The sequence below is a fragment of the Podarcis erhardii genome (assembly GCF_964252035.2).
Source record: "Podarcis erhardii genome assembly, chromosome: 14".
Taxonomy (NCBI): domain Eukaryota; kingdom Metazoa; phylum Chordata; class Lepidosauria; order Squamata; family Lacertidae; genus Podarcis; species Podarcis erhardii.
The window spans coordinates 24643503-24657785 of record NC_138503.1 but is presented as its reverse complement, the minus strand read 5'-3'; the positions used below and the strand labels follow the sequence as shown (position 1 = coordinate 24657785).

At 43.7% G+C, this 14283-nt stretch overlaps 1 protein-coding gene and 1 long non-coding RNA gene across 7 annotated transcripts in view; both read left to right on the top strand.

The window, feature by feature from the left end:
* MCTP2 (multiple C2 and transmembrane domain containing 2) overlaps nucleotides 1-10575 on the top strand; it is a 119137-nt gene extending 108562 nt beyond the window's left edge. For all 6 annotated transcript variants that reach the window (XM_081838845.1, XM_081838844.1, XM_081838847.1 and 3 more), the window contains 4 exons: nucleotides 2176-2285; nucleotides 5576-5685; nucleotides 6696-6793; nucleotides 9418-10575. In XM_081838845.1, coding sequence (XP_081694971.1) covers nucleotides 2176-2285; nucleotides 5576-5685; nucleotides 6696-6793; nucleotides 9418-9486 — 387 coding nt within the window. In that variant the 3' untranslated portion in view covers nucleotides 9487-10575. The remainder of the gene's footprint in view (nucleotides 1-2175; nucleotides 2286-5575; nucleotides 5686-6695; nucleotides 6794-9417) is intronic.
* LOC309328923 overlaps nucleotides 1-13821 on the top strand; it is a 317695-nt gene extending 303874 nt beyond the window's left edge. Inside the window, exons 2-3 of the long non-coding RNA XR_014150884.1 lie at nucleotides 11490-12690; nucleotides 13444-13821. This is a non-coding gene — a long non-coding RNA (uncharacterized lncRNA). The remainder of the gene's footprint in view (nucleotides 1-11489; nucleotides 12691-13443) is intronic.
* The last annotated feature ends 462 nt before the right edge of the window (nucleotides 13822-14283 follow it).

Sequence of the window (14283 nt, the reverse complement as noted above, 5' to 3'; positions counted from 1 at the left end):
TGCCGATTTGCTGTTGGGCCTGGTTCAAGGTTCTTGTGTTCATTCACAAAGCTCTAAACAAGTTGGACCCAAAGTATCTTAAGGAACGTATAATTCCTTATGCTCCACTTCAATCACTGAGATCCTCTGATGAGGCACTTCTTGTGGTTTCCTACATCCCTAAGGTTCAGTCAACCTTTGTTAGGAACCAAGTGTGGCAGGCCCTGCCCTGTAGAAGTCCCTACCCATAGACACTGGGCAGGATTCATCCATGTCTTCTTTTAGAACTTCTCTGAAAACTACAATTTTGACATGCCTTTGCAATATTATTTTTCTTTTTAAGAACGGTATAATCTATGTTGTATACCGCCTTGTTATACTTGCATGAAAATGCAAATTATAAATGCTTAGGTAAATAAATAAAATGCAGTGTGATCCAAGAAAAGACAGGCAAGTCCATAGGCTTAAACTTTCCCCTGCCTAATCATGTACAAATATGAGGCTTGTGTCCAATTTTAAAAGTGTATGGGAGACAGATCTTCAGTCTTGCAGCTTATTTCTAGCCCCTAGACCAGAGCTTTCCAAACTTTTCATGTTGGTGACACACTTTTTAGACATATTCTTGACACAATAATTCTGTTTTATTAGCAAACCAGAGGTTAAACTAACCCCTTTCCAGCCCCAGGAGAAGCACGGAGAGCATTCAGGCGACACACCTACACACTGCAGCCGACACACTAATGTGTTGCAACACACAGTTTGGAAATCTCCGCCCTAGGCCTCTCCTAGGAGAGCACAGTGGTCATGTAAGAATACAGTAGTTTCCCATCACTGTGATAAATTATAGTTTAGGCCAGAAGCTAACCCAGATTAACCAGCAGTCCACTCATATGTTCACTGGATTTCTTAGCCCTTGTTATGTTATATACAGATTGATAGAGACAGATGTAGATTCATATGGCTATAGATACGGACCCCCATATGACTCTTAGGATGTCCTTCAGCATAAATCGGTGACTTCATTTTAACTTGATCTCTGAGTCGCAGGCAGTCCAGATAGTCTGTAACAAGAAGATTTAATGTTGTGTTTGCTAAAGTGTGTCATCACCACATTTTTTGTAGCACAATCTAAGATGTGTAAACAAAGTCAGCAGGATGCATATCCAGCTGCCAGATGATATTCTTCACAGTTCCAGGTTGCAAGAACAGGCTTGCCCTGGAATATCTTGGGGGTGTGTGTGTGTGTGTGTGTGTGTGTTTTAAATTCTGTTGCCATGAAGAATTGGCCAGAAGTTAGAGAGAGCCAGGCAAAGCACTGGGTGACCCTACTAGATCTCTAAGCATAGGCCTCACTTTTCCTCCTTGGAAGCAGTGTGCTGTGACCTGTGCCAAGGCAGGAGAAGGCTACATGGAGCTACATGCTGGCAAACACATGTGCTCAAACCTGTGTGTACAGAGATAACATCTGGGGAGGGAAGCATTTGTAGGGAACAAACAATGATTGGGAGGGTTAAGCATCCCCATCCATCTGCTAGGATGGTCTTATGGGAAAAACACATGGATGAGCAGCCTGTGTTTGCCTTGTAGTGTATAGTTTTGAGGTAGCCAGTGTTGTGTCCTGGGTGTCCTGGGTGACAATTCCCATCGTCCCTGACTAGCTGGAGCTGATGGGAATTGTGGCCTGCCACATGTAGAGGACACCATATTGCCAATCCTTGGTTTATTTCCATCCTCAGTGATATTGCTGTGTGGACTGTTGCTGATGTTGTAGTTCAAAACATCTAGAGGGGCCCCAGGTTGGGGGAGCCTGTTTCAAAGGATATGAATTTCTGAAAATGTCTCTTTCTGTGCTATATTTTGCCTCTCTTATAAGCAGCTTTGCAGTTCCAAGAACTTTCAAGTGACCTGAAGGAACCTTCCACCAAAGTGCTAAAAGCAGAAGTGTAGGTTTCAGTTGTTTTAAGTCTTGAAATAGAATATTCATAATGAATACCATAGGTTTCCAGGTTACCTCTCCAGACGGTTTGAGTGCCTGAATTTCAAACTTTGCTGTGCTGAAAGATATTACCAAACATCTTACAATAATCTTCCTACAACCCACATTGTCTGGGACAATTTTAAGACATACAAACCTTATGCATTTGTGTTTTTCTTTTCTCCCCCACCCCTTGCCTTTCTTTTCCTTAATCCTCCCAGGAATCTGATAAAAAAGGCTTGATAGAAAGAATCCACATGGTTCAAGACATTGTTATAACAGTCCAAACACTTTTGGAGGAAATCGCATCTTTTGCAGAGAGGATAAAGAAGTAAGTGCAAGTGTGGCTCCCATGCTCTGAAATGTTTCTGAATGCCATGACTGAAAACAAAAGATTGAACTGAGAAGTGCTGGAAGCAAATATCAAATGGCAGAATGCTCATTTATTACACTGTGTTTTCAGTTCACTGGTGACGACACCCATCGTTGTAACAATTCATTCATTTCTCTTTTGGTCTCTTTCATGCAAATTATGCATGGAAGCTTCTGAAAAAGCATGCTTCGGTTTATCTCTGGACATTGTTTCCAGTCTCTCTGGAAACTGTTTTGAGACCTGTGCTCGTGGATTTTCCAAAACTACCTCTCTCTCCCTTGCCCCCAGCAGAGGAGCACAAAATGATAACAGCAGTAAGCTCCAACATTGCCTTCTTTGCCCCATCACTATCAATAGGGGCAGCTGATCTGAGTAAGTATGTTGTGTGTGTTCACTGGCACTACCTTAGCTCTGCCAATCTCATCCATCTCATCCTCTGTAAAAATATCCTGACCCAGAAGCAGCTAAAGGCTTTATTTGGGAAACTAAGATGGGGCAGAGTCCCTTAGACTGATTTCAGGATAGTTCAGATGAACTGAGACCAAATTATTGTCTTGTGCTTCTGAAATGCTATCTCACGCCTGCAAGAAGCCTCCAGGCCTGGTTCCTAACAGTGACATCCCTCTGACCTACCCTTGTGTTTCTGTGTTACTATTAAACTACTGAGCCCTACTGGAAATGGGAAACAGAAGAAGAGTCCTGCTGACTCGAGCCAAACGCCCAGCCTATCAAATCCAGCATTCTGTTTGCATAGTGACAAACCATATGCCTCTGGGAAACCCACAAGCAGGACTTAAGTGCAACAGCATGCTCTCTCCACTTGTGATTTCCATCCAGCAAGAGTCCATCCATGCTCTCTCCACTTGTGATTTCCATCCAGAGGCATGCTTCCCCCAACAGCAGAGGGGGAAGTAGCTATGCATAGCCTTATCCTTCATGAATTTGTCTTATCTTCTTTTAAAGCCTTCTAAGTTGGTGACCATCAAGTTGGGAGGAAGAGTGAAAAGCAAGCGACCTTGGTTGCCTTTTAGTTACACCTACTAATTTGCTTTAATCCAGGGATGAGGAACCTGGGGTCTTCAGATGTTGCTGGACTACAACTCCCATCATCCCTGACCATTGGCATTACTGGATGGGGCTGTTGGGAGTTAGACTCCAACCATATTTGGAGGGCTACAGGTTGTCCACCCCTGTTTTAATTCTTTACATATGTACCATCCCACATATTTTCCAAGGATCTCAGAACATCTTATGTATGGTTCCCACTCAGTCTGTCATCCTTCCAACTTACAGCTTCCAGTCCTGCTTAGTCTCAGTGGCAAAACTGTGTAATATACACTGGGCCACTCTCTGGCATGGCTTATCCCCCAAGAAGCAAAGAGTGATTACATCTTCTCTCTCTCTCTCATGCACTGGCACAACTGTGTGACCTTCCTCTTTGAAACACACAAATTGAGGCTTGTCAACAGTTCCGCTCTTTAAAAGAACAGCCGTGTGGGGTCTAAAAATGCAACAGATCCATGTGTGTTGTTATTCTGCAACATCTGTCCCAGCTGTGCGGGAAATGGCCAAGGGATGGCCTTGCCTGTGAACAGAGGGCTGTGTTCTCCTTGCAGCTGGATGGCAGGAAGGCTTGGGACGCCGGGTGACCCATATTCATTTTGATTACAATGATCCCTAAGAACTCACTGGGGCATTAATATGGCTGCCATCTCTAATCCTCCAGGAATCCCATTGTAACTCAATATTAAAGTTGCTAGGGAGTGAGAGGGAAGGGGGAGAAGTCCACCAGTGTGGTTTTAGCGAGTGTCATGACGGTTTGGATAAGCGCTTCCATCTGCATAACCCTTCCTATCAAAGGGATCTTTAAATAGCTCTGTTCTGTTGGGGTTGGCAGACTTAAAAATATTTTCCATGTGTTTGTGGGCAAGTACGCTTTACCCCCTGCTTTAATTCAAATTGTAAGGCCTTCATTGAAGCTGAGAGAGGCATTATTTCCTCTCAGGCCCCCACCATACTTCCTTAAACAAAAAAAAGAAATCAATAAAGACAAAGTGTTCTTCATGACTCAATTGGTGCTCCTCCATTTCAGCACATCTGATTGCACCAGCATCAGGCTTTGAAGATGCTTACATTGCATCCCTGTCTGGCTCTTGGGACTCTCCCTGGGAGATTCACCCTCCCCAAGATACACCTCTCTCCAGGCTGTTGCTGAACCATCATCGATGATTGTTGGCCATACTGGCTGGGGCTAAGGGGAGCTAGACCCCCAACTGTATCTGGAGGGCTACTAGGTCAGGCCAATAACCCATATAGTCCATCATCCTGTTCTCACAGTGGCCTACCAGATGCCCCAATGGGAAGCTCACAAACAGAACCTGAGCACAAGAGCTCCCCTCTTGCAATACCCACCCACTGGTATTCAGAGGCAGCCCCGTCCCATGACACTAAAGCTAGCATATTCCTATCATGGCTCCATAAATTTATCTGTTTCCCCTTGATTGTGCTTTTACCCCCAGACCAAGTGCCACACAACAAAGCAACTCTCATGGAAACTGTTAGAAGCAGGGTCTCCTTCAATTTCCAGCAGGGCTTTTTGACTTAGCTGCTATCGTGGGGTGGAAACAAAGGGTCACTTCCTCTAAGAAAATTCATTGTAAGGGATGGGTTTGCCCTCCTAGCAGCAGTTTTCACTACCGGTAATAGATTGGTCCCTGCAGAAGACAATGGAGAAGTCATCTCCATCAGAGTTGTGTGAATACAAAAGTGCTCATGCTTTGATGAGTACACAATTAGACTGCTTGGGGTGGGGGAGAGATAACATTGGAGGTGCACATGAAGATGCCACTTTTCCTAGGAAAGTGAAGGTGTTACTTCATGCTTGTTTACTAGGCCATACCTGGAGATGGCAGGGACTTGCCTTAGCGGCAGCTATAACAACTAGATTTAGCCCAAATGTGTGAACTGGCCTTGTGTTTGAATCTGCATGTGGTGCTGTTATCTGTGGTGGCCTGTTCACATCTGCACGTCATTGAGCAAAGCTCTAACATGTGCGGTTCAGCTGTATATCTCATTGGTTTCAAAGGAAATGAAAGTCAGAACATGTAGCCTTCACTTTTGCATTCCAGTGGCATTCTCTTGTTGAATGGAATACCATTCGAGTCATGGCTGCATTTGCAAAATGTGAAATATCTGTGAACACGAAACAACAAACTTCTCTCTTCTTGATTTTTCCTGTTTTTCCACAGCACATTCAACTGGACAGTTCCTTTCCTCTCTAGCCTGGCCTGTTTAGTCCTTGCAGTAGTCATGATCACCCTGTATTACATACCACTAAGATACATCGTTTTAATCTGGGGTAAGTTGGTCATCATACGTTTAAAGCACTATGGTATGGAAGGAAGTCATAGCTCATTTTGAGCAAATAATATAAGTTGTGAATATGTGTATTGAACTGAAATGAAATATGGAAAACTCAATAAAAATTATGATAATAAATAAATAAATAAAGCACTATGGTACCACTCTGAAGAGTCATTGCCCCCCCTTCAGCTCTGGGAGCTGTGAGTTGGTAGGCCCTTATTCCCATCACAGACCTACTCTTCCCATAGTTCTGTGGAAAGAGGAACTGCTTGTTAAACCACTCTGGAAACTGTAGCTCTGTATGTTGTCACTGAAATAGGCAGTTTTGTGCAGTTTCCCCTTGTATATATGTGGTTTTGTATACTTTATTTGGGCTAGAAAACCCCATCACAAATTCAGAGATGTGTGAATATTGGAGGATAACTGTATTTCAATTCATATATGGCTTTGGACATTGCAAATTAGGTAGGTCTGCATTAAAAATGTGAATCAAACTGAATTCCTGTCTCCCATCCCTAGCCTTGTCAATTAGGAATGGCCCATGAATTTAAATTGTCACTCTCCCTAATGAGAATGCACAGAATGGAAGGGGACACTCACAACTTGGTATATTTTGCAATGGGTCATCCCCTCCCCAAGGCCAAAATGTAGCCAGAAATGCCACCCTTAAGTTCTGAGTGATGGCCGTTCTTGCTTCTCTGCTCCCCCCCTTTTTTTTGAACAATGGGACTTTTCATTGCCGAGACAAGCCGGCTTGCTTTGTAATAAACCTCCCACCACTTCCTTTAAGGAAAGATGTTTGTGAATTATTCCACATGACAGCAACACGTGTCTGGCTTGTCTGTATTTTCGCACTATTTTTTTCTTGTTAAACTCCTCCTCCCTTTCCTGCATGAGCAAGTAAGGCCTTTTATATAGTGTGATGTGTCTGTTTTATCACCGCCTTTTAAAAAACAAACAAAAACAAAACAAAACCATGTTTTATGTTGGTGTTTCCATTCGCAGGCATAAATAAATTTACTAAGAAGCTTAGAAACCCTTATGCCATTGACAATAATGAGTTGCTCGACTTCCTCTCCAGGGTGCCATCTGATGTTCAAAGGGTAAGTAATGAATGGCTGCGTCCAACAGAGACACCAGCCCAAAGAGCCACCAGGTGCAGCGCTGGTGGAACACACGGAAGGGGCATTTGGGCTAGAGGAGATAAGGCATCTGAAGAAACCATAAACCAGGGTGGGAAGGGAAAGGAGGAGGCGGACACAGGAAAAGGGAGGGATAAAAACCCGAATGGAAAGGAATTGTATCCCCCAAAGTGCTCTTTTTCTAAAACGGTCACAGACCCACTTCTCCCAGCCACCTTTGCTCTGATTTTAACATTATTTCGTTTGGGCTTCCCACACTCGAAGCTCCTGCCTCACTCTGTGTCATGGGCAGGGCAGCCCTGAACTGGTGTCTGAATGGTTCAGCAAGACTTTACAACAGTATTGACCCTTAGACGCTGTTTAAGTTCTGCTTTAAGCAGCAAAACATCTCTGGCTCCCGGTTTGTTTTAAAAGGCATGTGAACTTGACATCCTTTTATGCCATTTGACGAACAGCTCTTGACCAGAAGCATCAAGGTCCAACAGGCTAGTCATTAGAGGAAACCCTCTGGGCAGACAGAATCCCAGTTTATCTCTGTTTGCTTCTGCCCAGTCTACAAAGTCATTAAGCTTAAGTGTATTTTCTGCTCTCACTGTCTGCACCAATTCTTTCTTGTAGTAGATGCAGGATTTGTACTGGCGGCATGCATTAATATTTATATACAGAAATAAGTTGCTTTCCTGTTTTTCTGTTTAGGTTGCATTTCAGGTTTTGCATTTATGAATTTTGCTTGAGTGGTTTCTCTTATCCTTGGTGGCCTTTGAGCAGGGGCAGTGAACCTCAGACCCAGGGGACGAATGTGGCCCTCCAGGCCCCTTTATCTACCCATATCCCCCAAAGCTTGGACTTCTTGCAATTAGGATGGGGAAATGCACTGGCAAGTGTGTGATAACATTTGCCCTGATGCAGCAACATCTAAACTCCCTACCAACACATCAAAATGAATATTCAATAAACAGGTCATCTGGAAGCACCCTAATAAAGGCAGACAGTTTACCATTGCCTACCTTTTAGAAGACATCTGAAGACAGCCCTGTTTAGGGAAGTTTTTAATGTTTGATGCTTAATCGTGTTTTTAATACTCTGTTGGGAGCCACCCAAAGTGGCTGGAGAAACCCAGCCAGATGGGCGACATATTATTGTTGTTGTTGTTGTTGTTACCTAGAATTGTTGCATACATTTCCTATTCCTTCCACCAAGACAACATTTTGGGGTGGTTCTTTGTTGCATACATTTCCTAATCCTTCCACAAACACAACATTCGGTGGTGGTTCTGTTTTCGATTTATTTTATTTTTTTTAAGTGTGGAGCTGGAGAGAGGAAGATGTCATTATTGTGTTTTGACCTGGATAAATTCTAGATGAGTAGCTGTGTAAGTCTGTCGCTGAAGCATAAGACAGAGAGTCTCATGACACTTTAATTTAAATGCCAATACACTTATTTTTGGAGGTTTTGTACACAGAGGACCACTTCATGAAATTCATGAAGCTAAATATGCATAGACTCAGGTCCAACTGGGTTTGGGAACAACCATTTTGCAAGGCGAGACCTCCAGGTATAGGGCGGTATATTAATTAATTTGCTTAATTAAATGCGAAATTTAAAGAGAATGGTTGTATGCTTTGAAAGAGAGATTCTGTACACAAGTCAATCTGTCAGAGTGAATAAGGTCCAGTCACAAAGGGTCAACAGGACTGGGAACATCCAAGTTTAGATAAAGTTTGGCTTTACTGTGTCAAACCAAAACTAACTTGTGTTAGTGACCTTGTGGCTTGCATTTAATGAAATAAGGTTTTGTTCAGACATCTTGCTTTGGGTTTCCTTTATTGTTATTGTTGAGTATGTTATTGTTGAATATGCCTGAGAGTGATATTCAACCAAATCATTGTGCGGGTGCAAGATATCACTAGCACTAATGTATCCCACTTTTGCACCCCCGCATGTGTGCCCTGCGCCATCCCCAAATCTGCTCTGGGGGTTGCGGGAACCCCAAAACAGATTTAGGGGGCATACAGGGGAAGGAGAAGAGAAGAAAGTTCCATTGCACAGCAATAAGTCCTTGTGCTGATGGAACACTTCCCTTAGCACTGCTCTGAATACAGCTGTAATGGGTGGAAGCAAATAAGAAATGATAATTGTAGACACTATGTTGAGTATTGTAAACAAATGTAGACACTATGTTCTCCAAATTCTGAAAGAACTACACACTTGCCACATGACATGGTGGGAGGGGGTCCCATTACTTTATCAAACTCCATGAAAGAGAACTAAAAATAAAATGGAATGAGGCCTTTTCTGCCAAATGCCAAAGTCAGGTGGAAGACCCCTCTCCCCGCCTCCTGCTCAGTTGCATCTCATTAGAAAAAAAAAATCTGGTTTTAATATTTTGGTTTTCAAGAAATGATGCATGACTTTTCAAATCCTTCCTGCAATTAATCCCCCATGTTACTGTGTTTAGAAAATGATTCATTACTTTTGAACCTTCCTTAGTTTTTCCCTCGGCTTTTCCTTGGGGAGCCATTAATGCACAGCGTAGTGAGCTTGGGTTACCTTGTTGCAAACGTGACGTCTGTTTGTTTTTACAGGTGCAACGTGCTGAATTGAAACCATACAGTGGCTCTAGTCCCATTAGGAAGAAACGGAGCGCTCTGTAGGATATGAAGCTTGGAATGCGTCATGTGCATGCACACACACATAGACAGACACACTCCGTTGCAAATGTACACGCAGGGTACCCTCTCCTGCCCTCTCCTGATCAGTCCAGTGCTGTGGTCCCTGCCTTGTGTCCAAGAGGTTTCATCTGCAAGACATGCATCAACATATATAGATATATCCTGTGTATCTGACTCTTTTCCCAAGCACATTGATATGCCCCTGTAAGAACCAAATGAGAACTGGAGAACCTGGAATGGCTTTCAGTGTGGATTTTGGAGTCGAAACCATACAAGGGACTTCCTCTGATTTTTGTATCATAGAAAAACAATCTTTCTCTTTTTGCTTCGCACAGCAGATCAACAAAGCTGATATGAAATCTTCTGGGTTACTTTACTTTTTAAAACATATCCAGCAGATTGGCATCGAGACAGAAGAAAAGAGTCATTGTTAGGCCAAATGACAGTGTGTAGATGGTATTCAACTTTCAATTAGTGAGTCTTTGGTGCCCAACTTCGGCTTTAAGCAATGTACAGTTTGATAAATTGTTCTATCATAATTACGAGAAATTGCTTAGTGCTGTAGCAGTCTCAATTTTTTCTCACCCAGCAGTTGCTGCTGATGTTTATTCATTTTAAACTGTTTGTACCTGCTGCTGTTCTTGGGAGGAGTCTTTTGCTGGCAACAGACTTCCTTCAATCAGCCACTCAACAGGAATACCAGAAGCAAATCTTCTCTGGACCCTATGGATTTCCGATTTTACCTTCTAAAATTCCATCTTATCAAACTCTTTGTCCCTTCCTGCCACACCTTAATCTAAAGACTTGCCAACACTACATATGCAAAGTATTTTTTATAACCTTATATGCATTGATTTGCATCACGCCAAAGGAAATGCTATAACAAAAATGCCTGTGATTTTTTTTTTTAATGAGCTATTTTAAAAATGTGCAATCTGGATGGTGGTTGTGTTGCATTATACATTGCTAGTTGCATTTAGAGGACTGAAGTGACTTTTGAGTTCTAGTCTGTCTTGCAAACAGGGGAAATTATGCCTGAAAAGCAGAAGAGAAGAAAACATGGTTGTGGAATCCAGAGTTATGTGTGTTCATCAAATCCCCTGAATGTATTTTAGTTATTCCTTTGATGCCACGCATTGGTCAAGAGTGGAGACGGTGAAACTTTTCCAGCTAGTGGGCTGGATTCTCAGGTCACTCGACACCCACAGATCATTTTGACAGGTGGGCAGAGCTGCAGAACCTGCCAATCACCATGATGTTGGGTGAAGTGCTTCCATTGTCAAGCTGCATGGGCAAAGGCACTGATGACCAGCTGATTGGCAGAGCTCTGTAAGGACCACTGATTAGACTGCAAACCCTACTTACTTTGCCTACGCAGTTTGTCTTCAAATCATGTGGGTAAAGGCACGGGGCTTTGCAACCACTGGCAGTCAGTGGATCAGCAGTGCTTCCAAGCCCTGTTTTTGGTAGGGAGCAAAATCTTTACCTGACCAAAACCTGATCATAAGACATTAGGTGTAAGACAGGGGACCATGGTTGGAGAAAAAAGCTTTGTGGGTGAATTAGGACCCCCTGCTGGGTTTAATTCGGCTCATAGGCTGGAGGTTCCCAATTGCTGGTTCCCAAGAGCAGCCTTTTCTACTCTAGGCTGGGTCCCAGATGTTGTTAGACTACAACCCCTGCTAGAATTGCCCAGGGACAATAGGAGTTGTAGTCCAGTAAATGAGGAGTGTGTGCTGGAGGAGACTCTTGAGAGCCCCATGGACTGCAAGAAGATCAGACCTCTCCATTCTTAAGGAAATCAGCCCTGAGTGCTCTCTGGAAGGACAGATTGTGAAGCGGAGGCTCCAATACTTTGGCCACCTCATGAGAAGAGAAGACTCCCTGGAAAAGACCCTGATGTTGGGAAAGATGGAGGGCACAAGGAGAAGGGGACAACGGAGGACGAAATGGTTGGACAGTGTTCTCGAAGCAAATTGCAGGAGGCAGTGGAAGACAGGAGTGCCTGGTCCATGGGGTCGCGAAGAGTCGGACACGACTAAACGACTAAACAACAACAACAATTGAGGAGTGTAGTTGAGGAAGGCAAATCTAGAGGCATAATTCTTGCTTTGTATATGAAAAGGCTATAATGATTCAGTTCCTAGGCAAGCCTTATCCTTCAAGAGGAAAGGCAAGAGGGAACATAACTTTTTAAAAAGTTATTCTTTAAAAACAAAGAACTCTGGTGGGGATGGGGGGGAATGGATTCCGTTTGCAATTAAAGGTGAACCTACCTAATGTGCACTTTCTAAAACAATATACATACTGAAACACAGGCAGCTTTCAGAATTTGCATTTCTCTGAATACAAAAATGCATATATTAGGGGAAGGCGGGCATACGAGTGCATATATTAATGAAAATAATATACAAAAATGCCTTATACTGGGGAAAATTGTTTGGGAACATGTGTATATTTGTCAAAGCTGCATAGAAAAATGTGTATGTGTATATATTAGGAGAAACACTGGTGAATAAGGGTTTTTTAAAATTGCAAATTGCTGCTGAAATGTGGAAAGCAGAATATAAGATGGTTAAAGCAAGAAAACCAGGATTGACAGATTTATACATTCCTACATGAGATGGCGGGATGCGGGTGGCGCTGTGGGTTAAACCTTTGAGCCTAGGGCTTGCTGATCAGAAGGTCGGCGGTTCGAATCCCCATGATAGGGTGAGCTCCCATTGCTCGGTCCCAGCTCCTGCCAACCTAGCAGTTCAAAAGCACGAAGTGCAAGTAGATAAATAGGTACCGCTCCAGCGGGAAGGTAAACTGTGTTTCCGTGTGCTGCTCTGGTTCACCAGAAGCGGCTTAGTCATGCTGGCCACATGACCCAGAAGCTGTACTCCGGCTCCCTCAGCCAGTAAAGTGAAATGAGCGCCACAACCCCAGAGTCATTTTCGACCGGGCCTAACGGTCAGGGGTCCCTTTACCTTTACATGAGACGGCCAGTGTGGAATGGAATCTCCTTTATGCCCAATATGTGAGATTCCAAAGTGGGTTTCTTCTTGACTAGCTTTGGAATACTGGTCTAAATGGGTCTTTCTATGATCCTGCAAGCCAAATCTTACATCCTTAAGTTCCTGTGAAGCAGCAGAGTGAAGCAGGTGAAGAAACATCACATTGGGATGAGGACAACTCTGGAAAGTTTCTTGTGGATCGAGGGCCCGACCCCCGATATGTGAAATAAACACACAAGGACACGCGATATAAGGTTAATGGGCAAGAAAAGGCCACAACTTTATTGATTACAGCAGTGAAAAGGTATTGGCTTAGGCATTGGATGACTATAGGAGGTGGGTTTATTCAACAGTAGGTGGAGCCTGTTGATGCTAATACAACTATAGGCTCACCCCCTGATGTCACTGAGGGTCGTGCCATGGCCTCCCGCCAAGCAGGCATCGGACGGAATACACGACCGCCAGATTCCTTTAACGGGATAACCCACGGTAGATAGCATAGGCGTTGGCCACACCTAGCCCTTGACACACATGAATCCAATGCCTAACCTACCCACCAATACCACAAAAGTTGTGACGATTGCTACGAGGTAGGCGAAAAAACCAAAAAGCCTAATGCCAAATGGAAAAATTTCTACCAGGCCCCCCAGACAACCGGGGCGACCAACCTAAGGTCCATAGCAAGGCCAAAAACCTAAACCCTGAGCTAAATGGGAGTGGAGGGTGGGTGACTCGCTGCGGGACGACGACGACTGAGGAGGAGGCGGAGCTGGCCCCGCAGCATTAAGCTGCTAAACATGCCCCCCGGAGACACCTGGTTGGCTGCCTCCGGTGGGCGTCGGCACCAGCCAGGTGAGGAGGGGCGGGGGCTATGGTCCCTGGCCAGGAGGTGGAGCTCAGGCTCCCGCCCACAACCACTCCCCTCTCTTCCAGGGAGGAGAGTCTTTAGCAGAGGATGATTGAATTCCTTCAGCTGATCCAAGACTGGTTCACTGAAAGCTGTGGGGCGTGTTACAAAGACAGCAGGTCTCCATATCTGAGAACATTTTTGCCTTGGATAGAAATATCCTGGGTCTTGATATCCATTTGTTATTCCTAGACCCACATGCATAATGCATGCCATGAAAATTCATACCAGATCACTTGATGTTGGATCCACTTGCTTTCCATCAGATGTATCCAGTTACTTTGAGCAGCTTTCTGTGGGTTTGGTTTATGGGAGATTCCTTTTTTTATATACAGAAAACATTTTGATGGCACAATAAATATCAACGTGGAATATATTTTATTTCAAAGTAAAGGGTCATCATCTTCTTTTTGCATGAGTTAAGGGTTTTATTTCATCCAAATCCAGCCAAGATGTGTGTATTTGTGTGTTTGCCTCTATAGCTGTGTTCATTTGCAATCTGATCCAGTAGTGCCTTATGGGGGAGAAGCAGAATATGTATGGTTTACCCATTGACTTCAGTAGAGGACCGTTCTCCATTTGTATTCCACTGAAGCGAACGGAGAAGGCTACTGGAATGTAATGTGATGGTAAAACAAATGTAATAATCCTCATAGAGAGAATATGCATGGGGAAATATGGGCTTTGTCAGACTGGGGGCATAAATTGAAGGGCAGTGTTTATTTGTTTTTTAAGAAAAGAAAATTCATTTTGAAAAATCCCAAAGCAGCATGAGGACGAGGGAGTTGCAAACAGGATGTAACCTAAGACATGCCAGTCTAAACATCAAGGAGACAGAGAAGTAAACTGGTGGGTTAAATAGACAGGGATAGT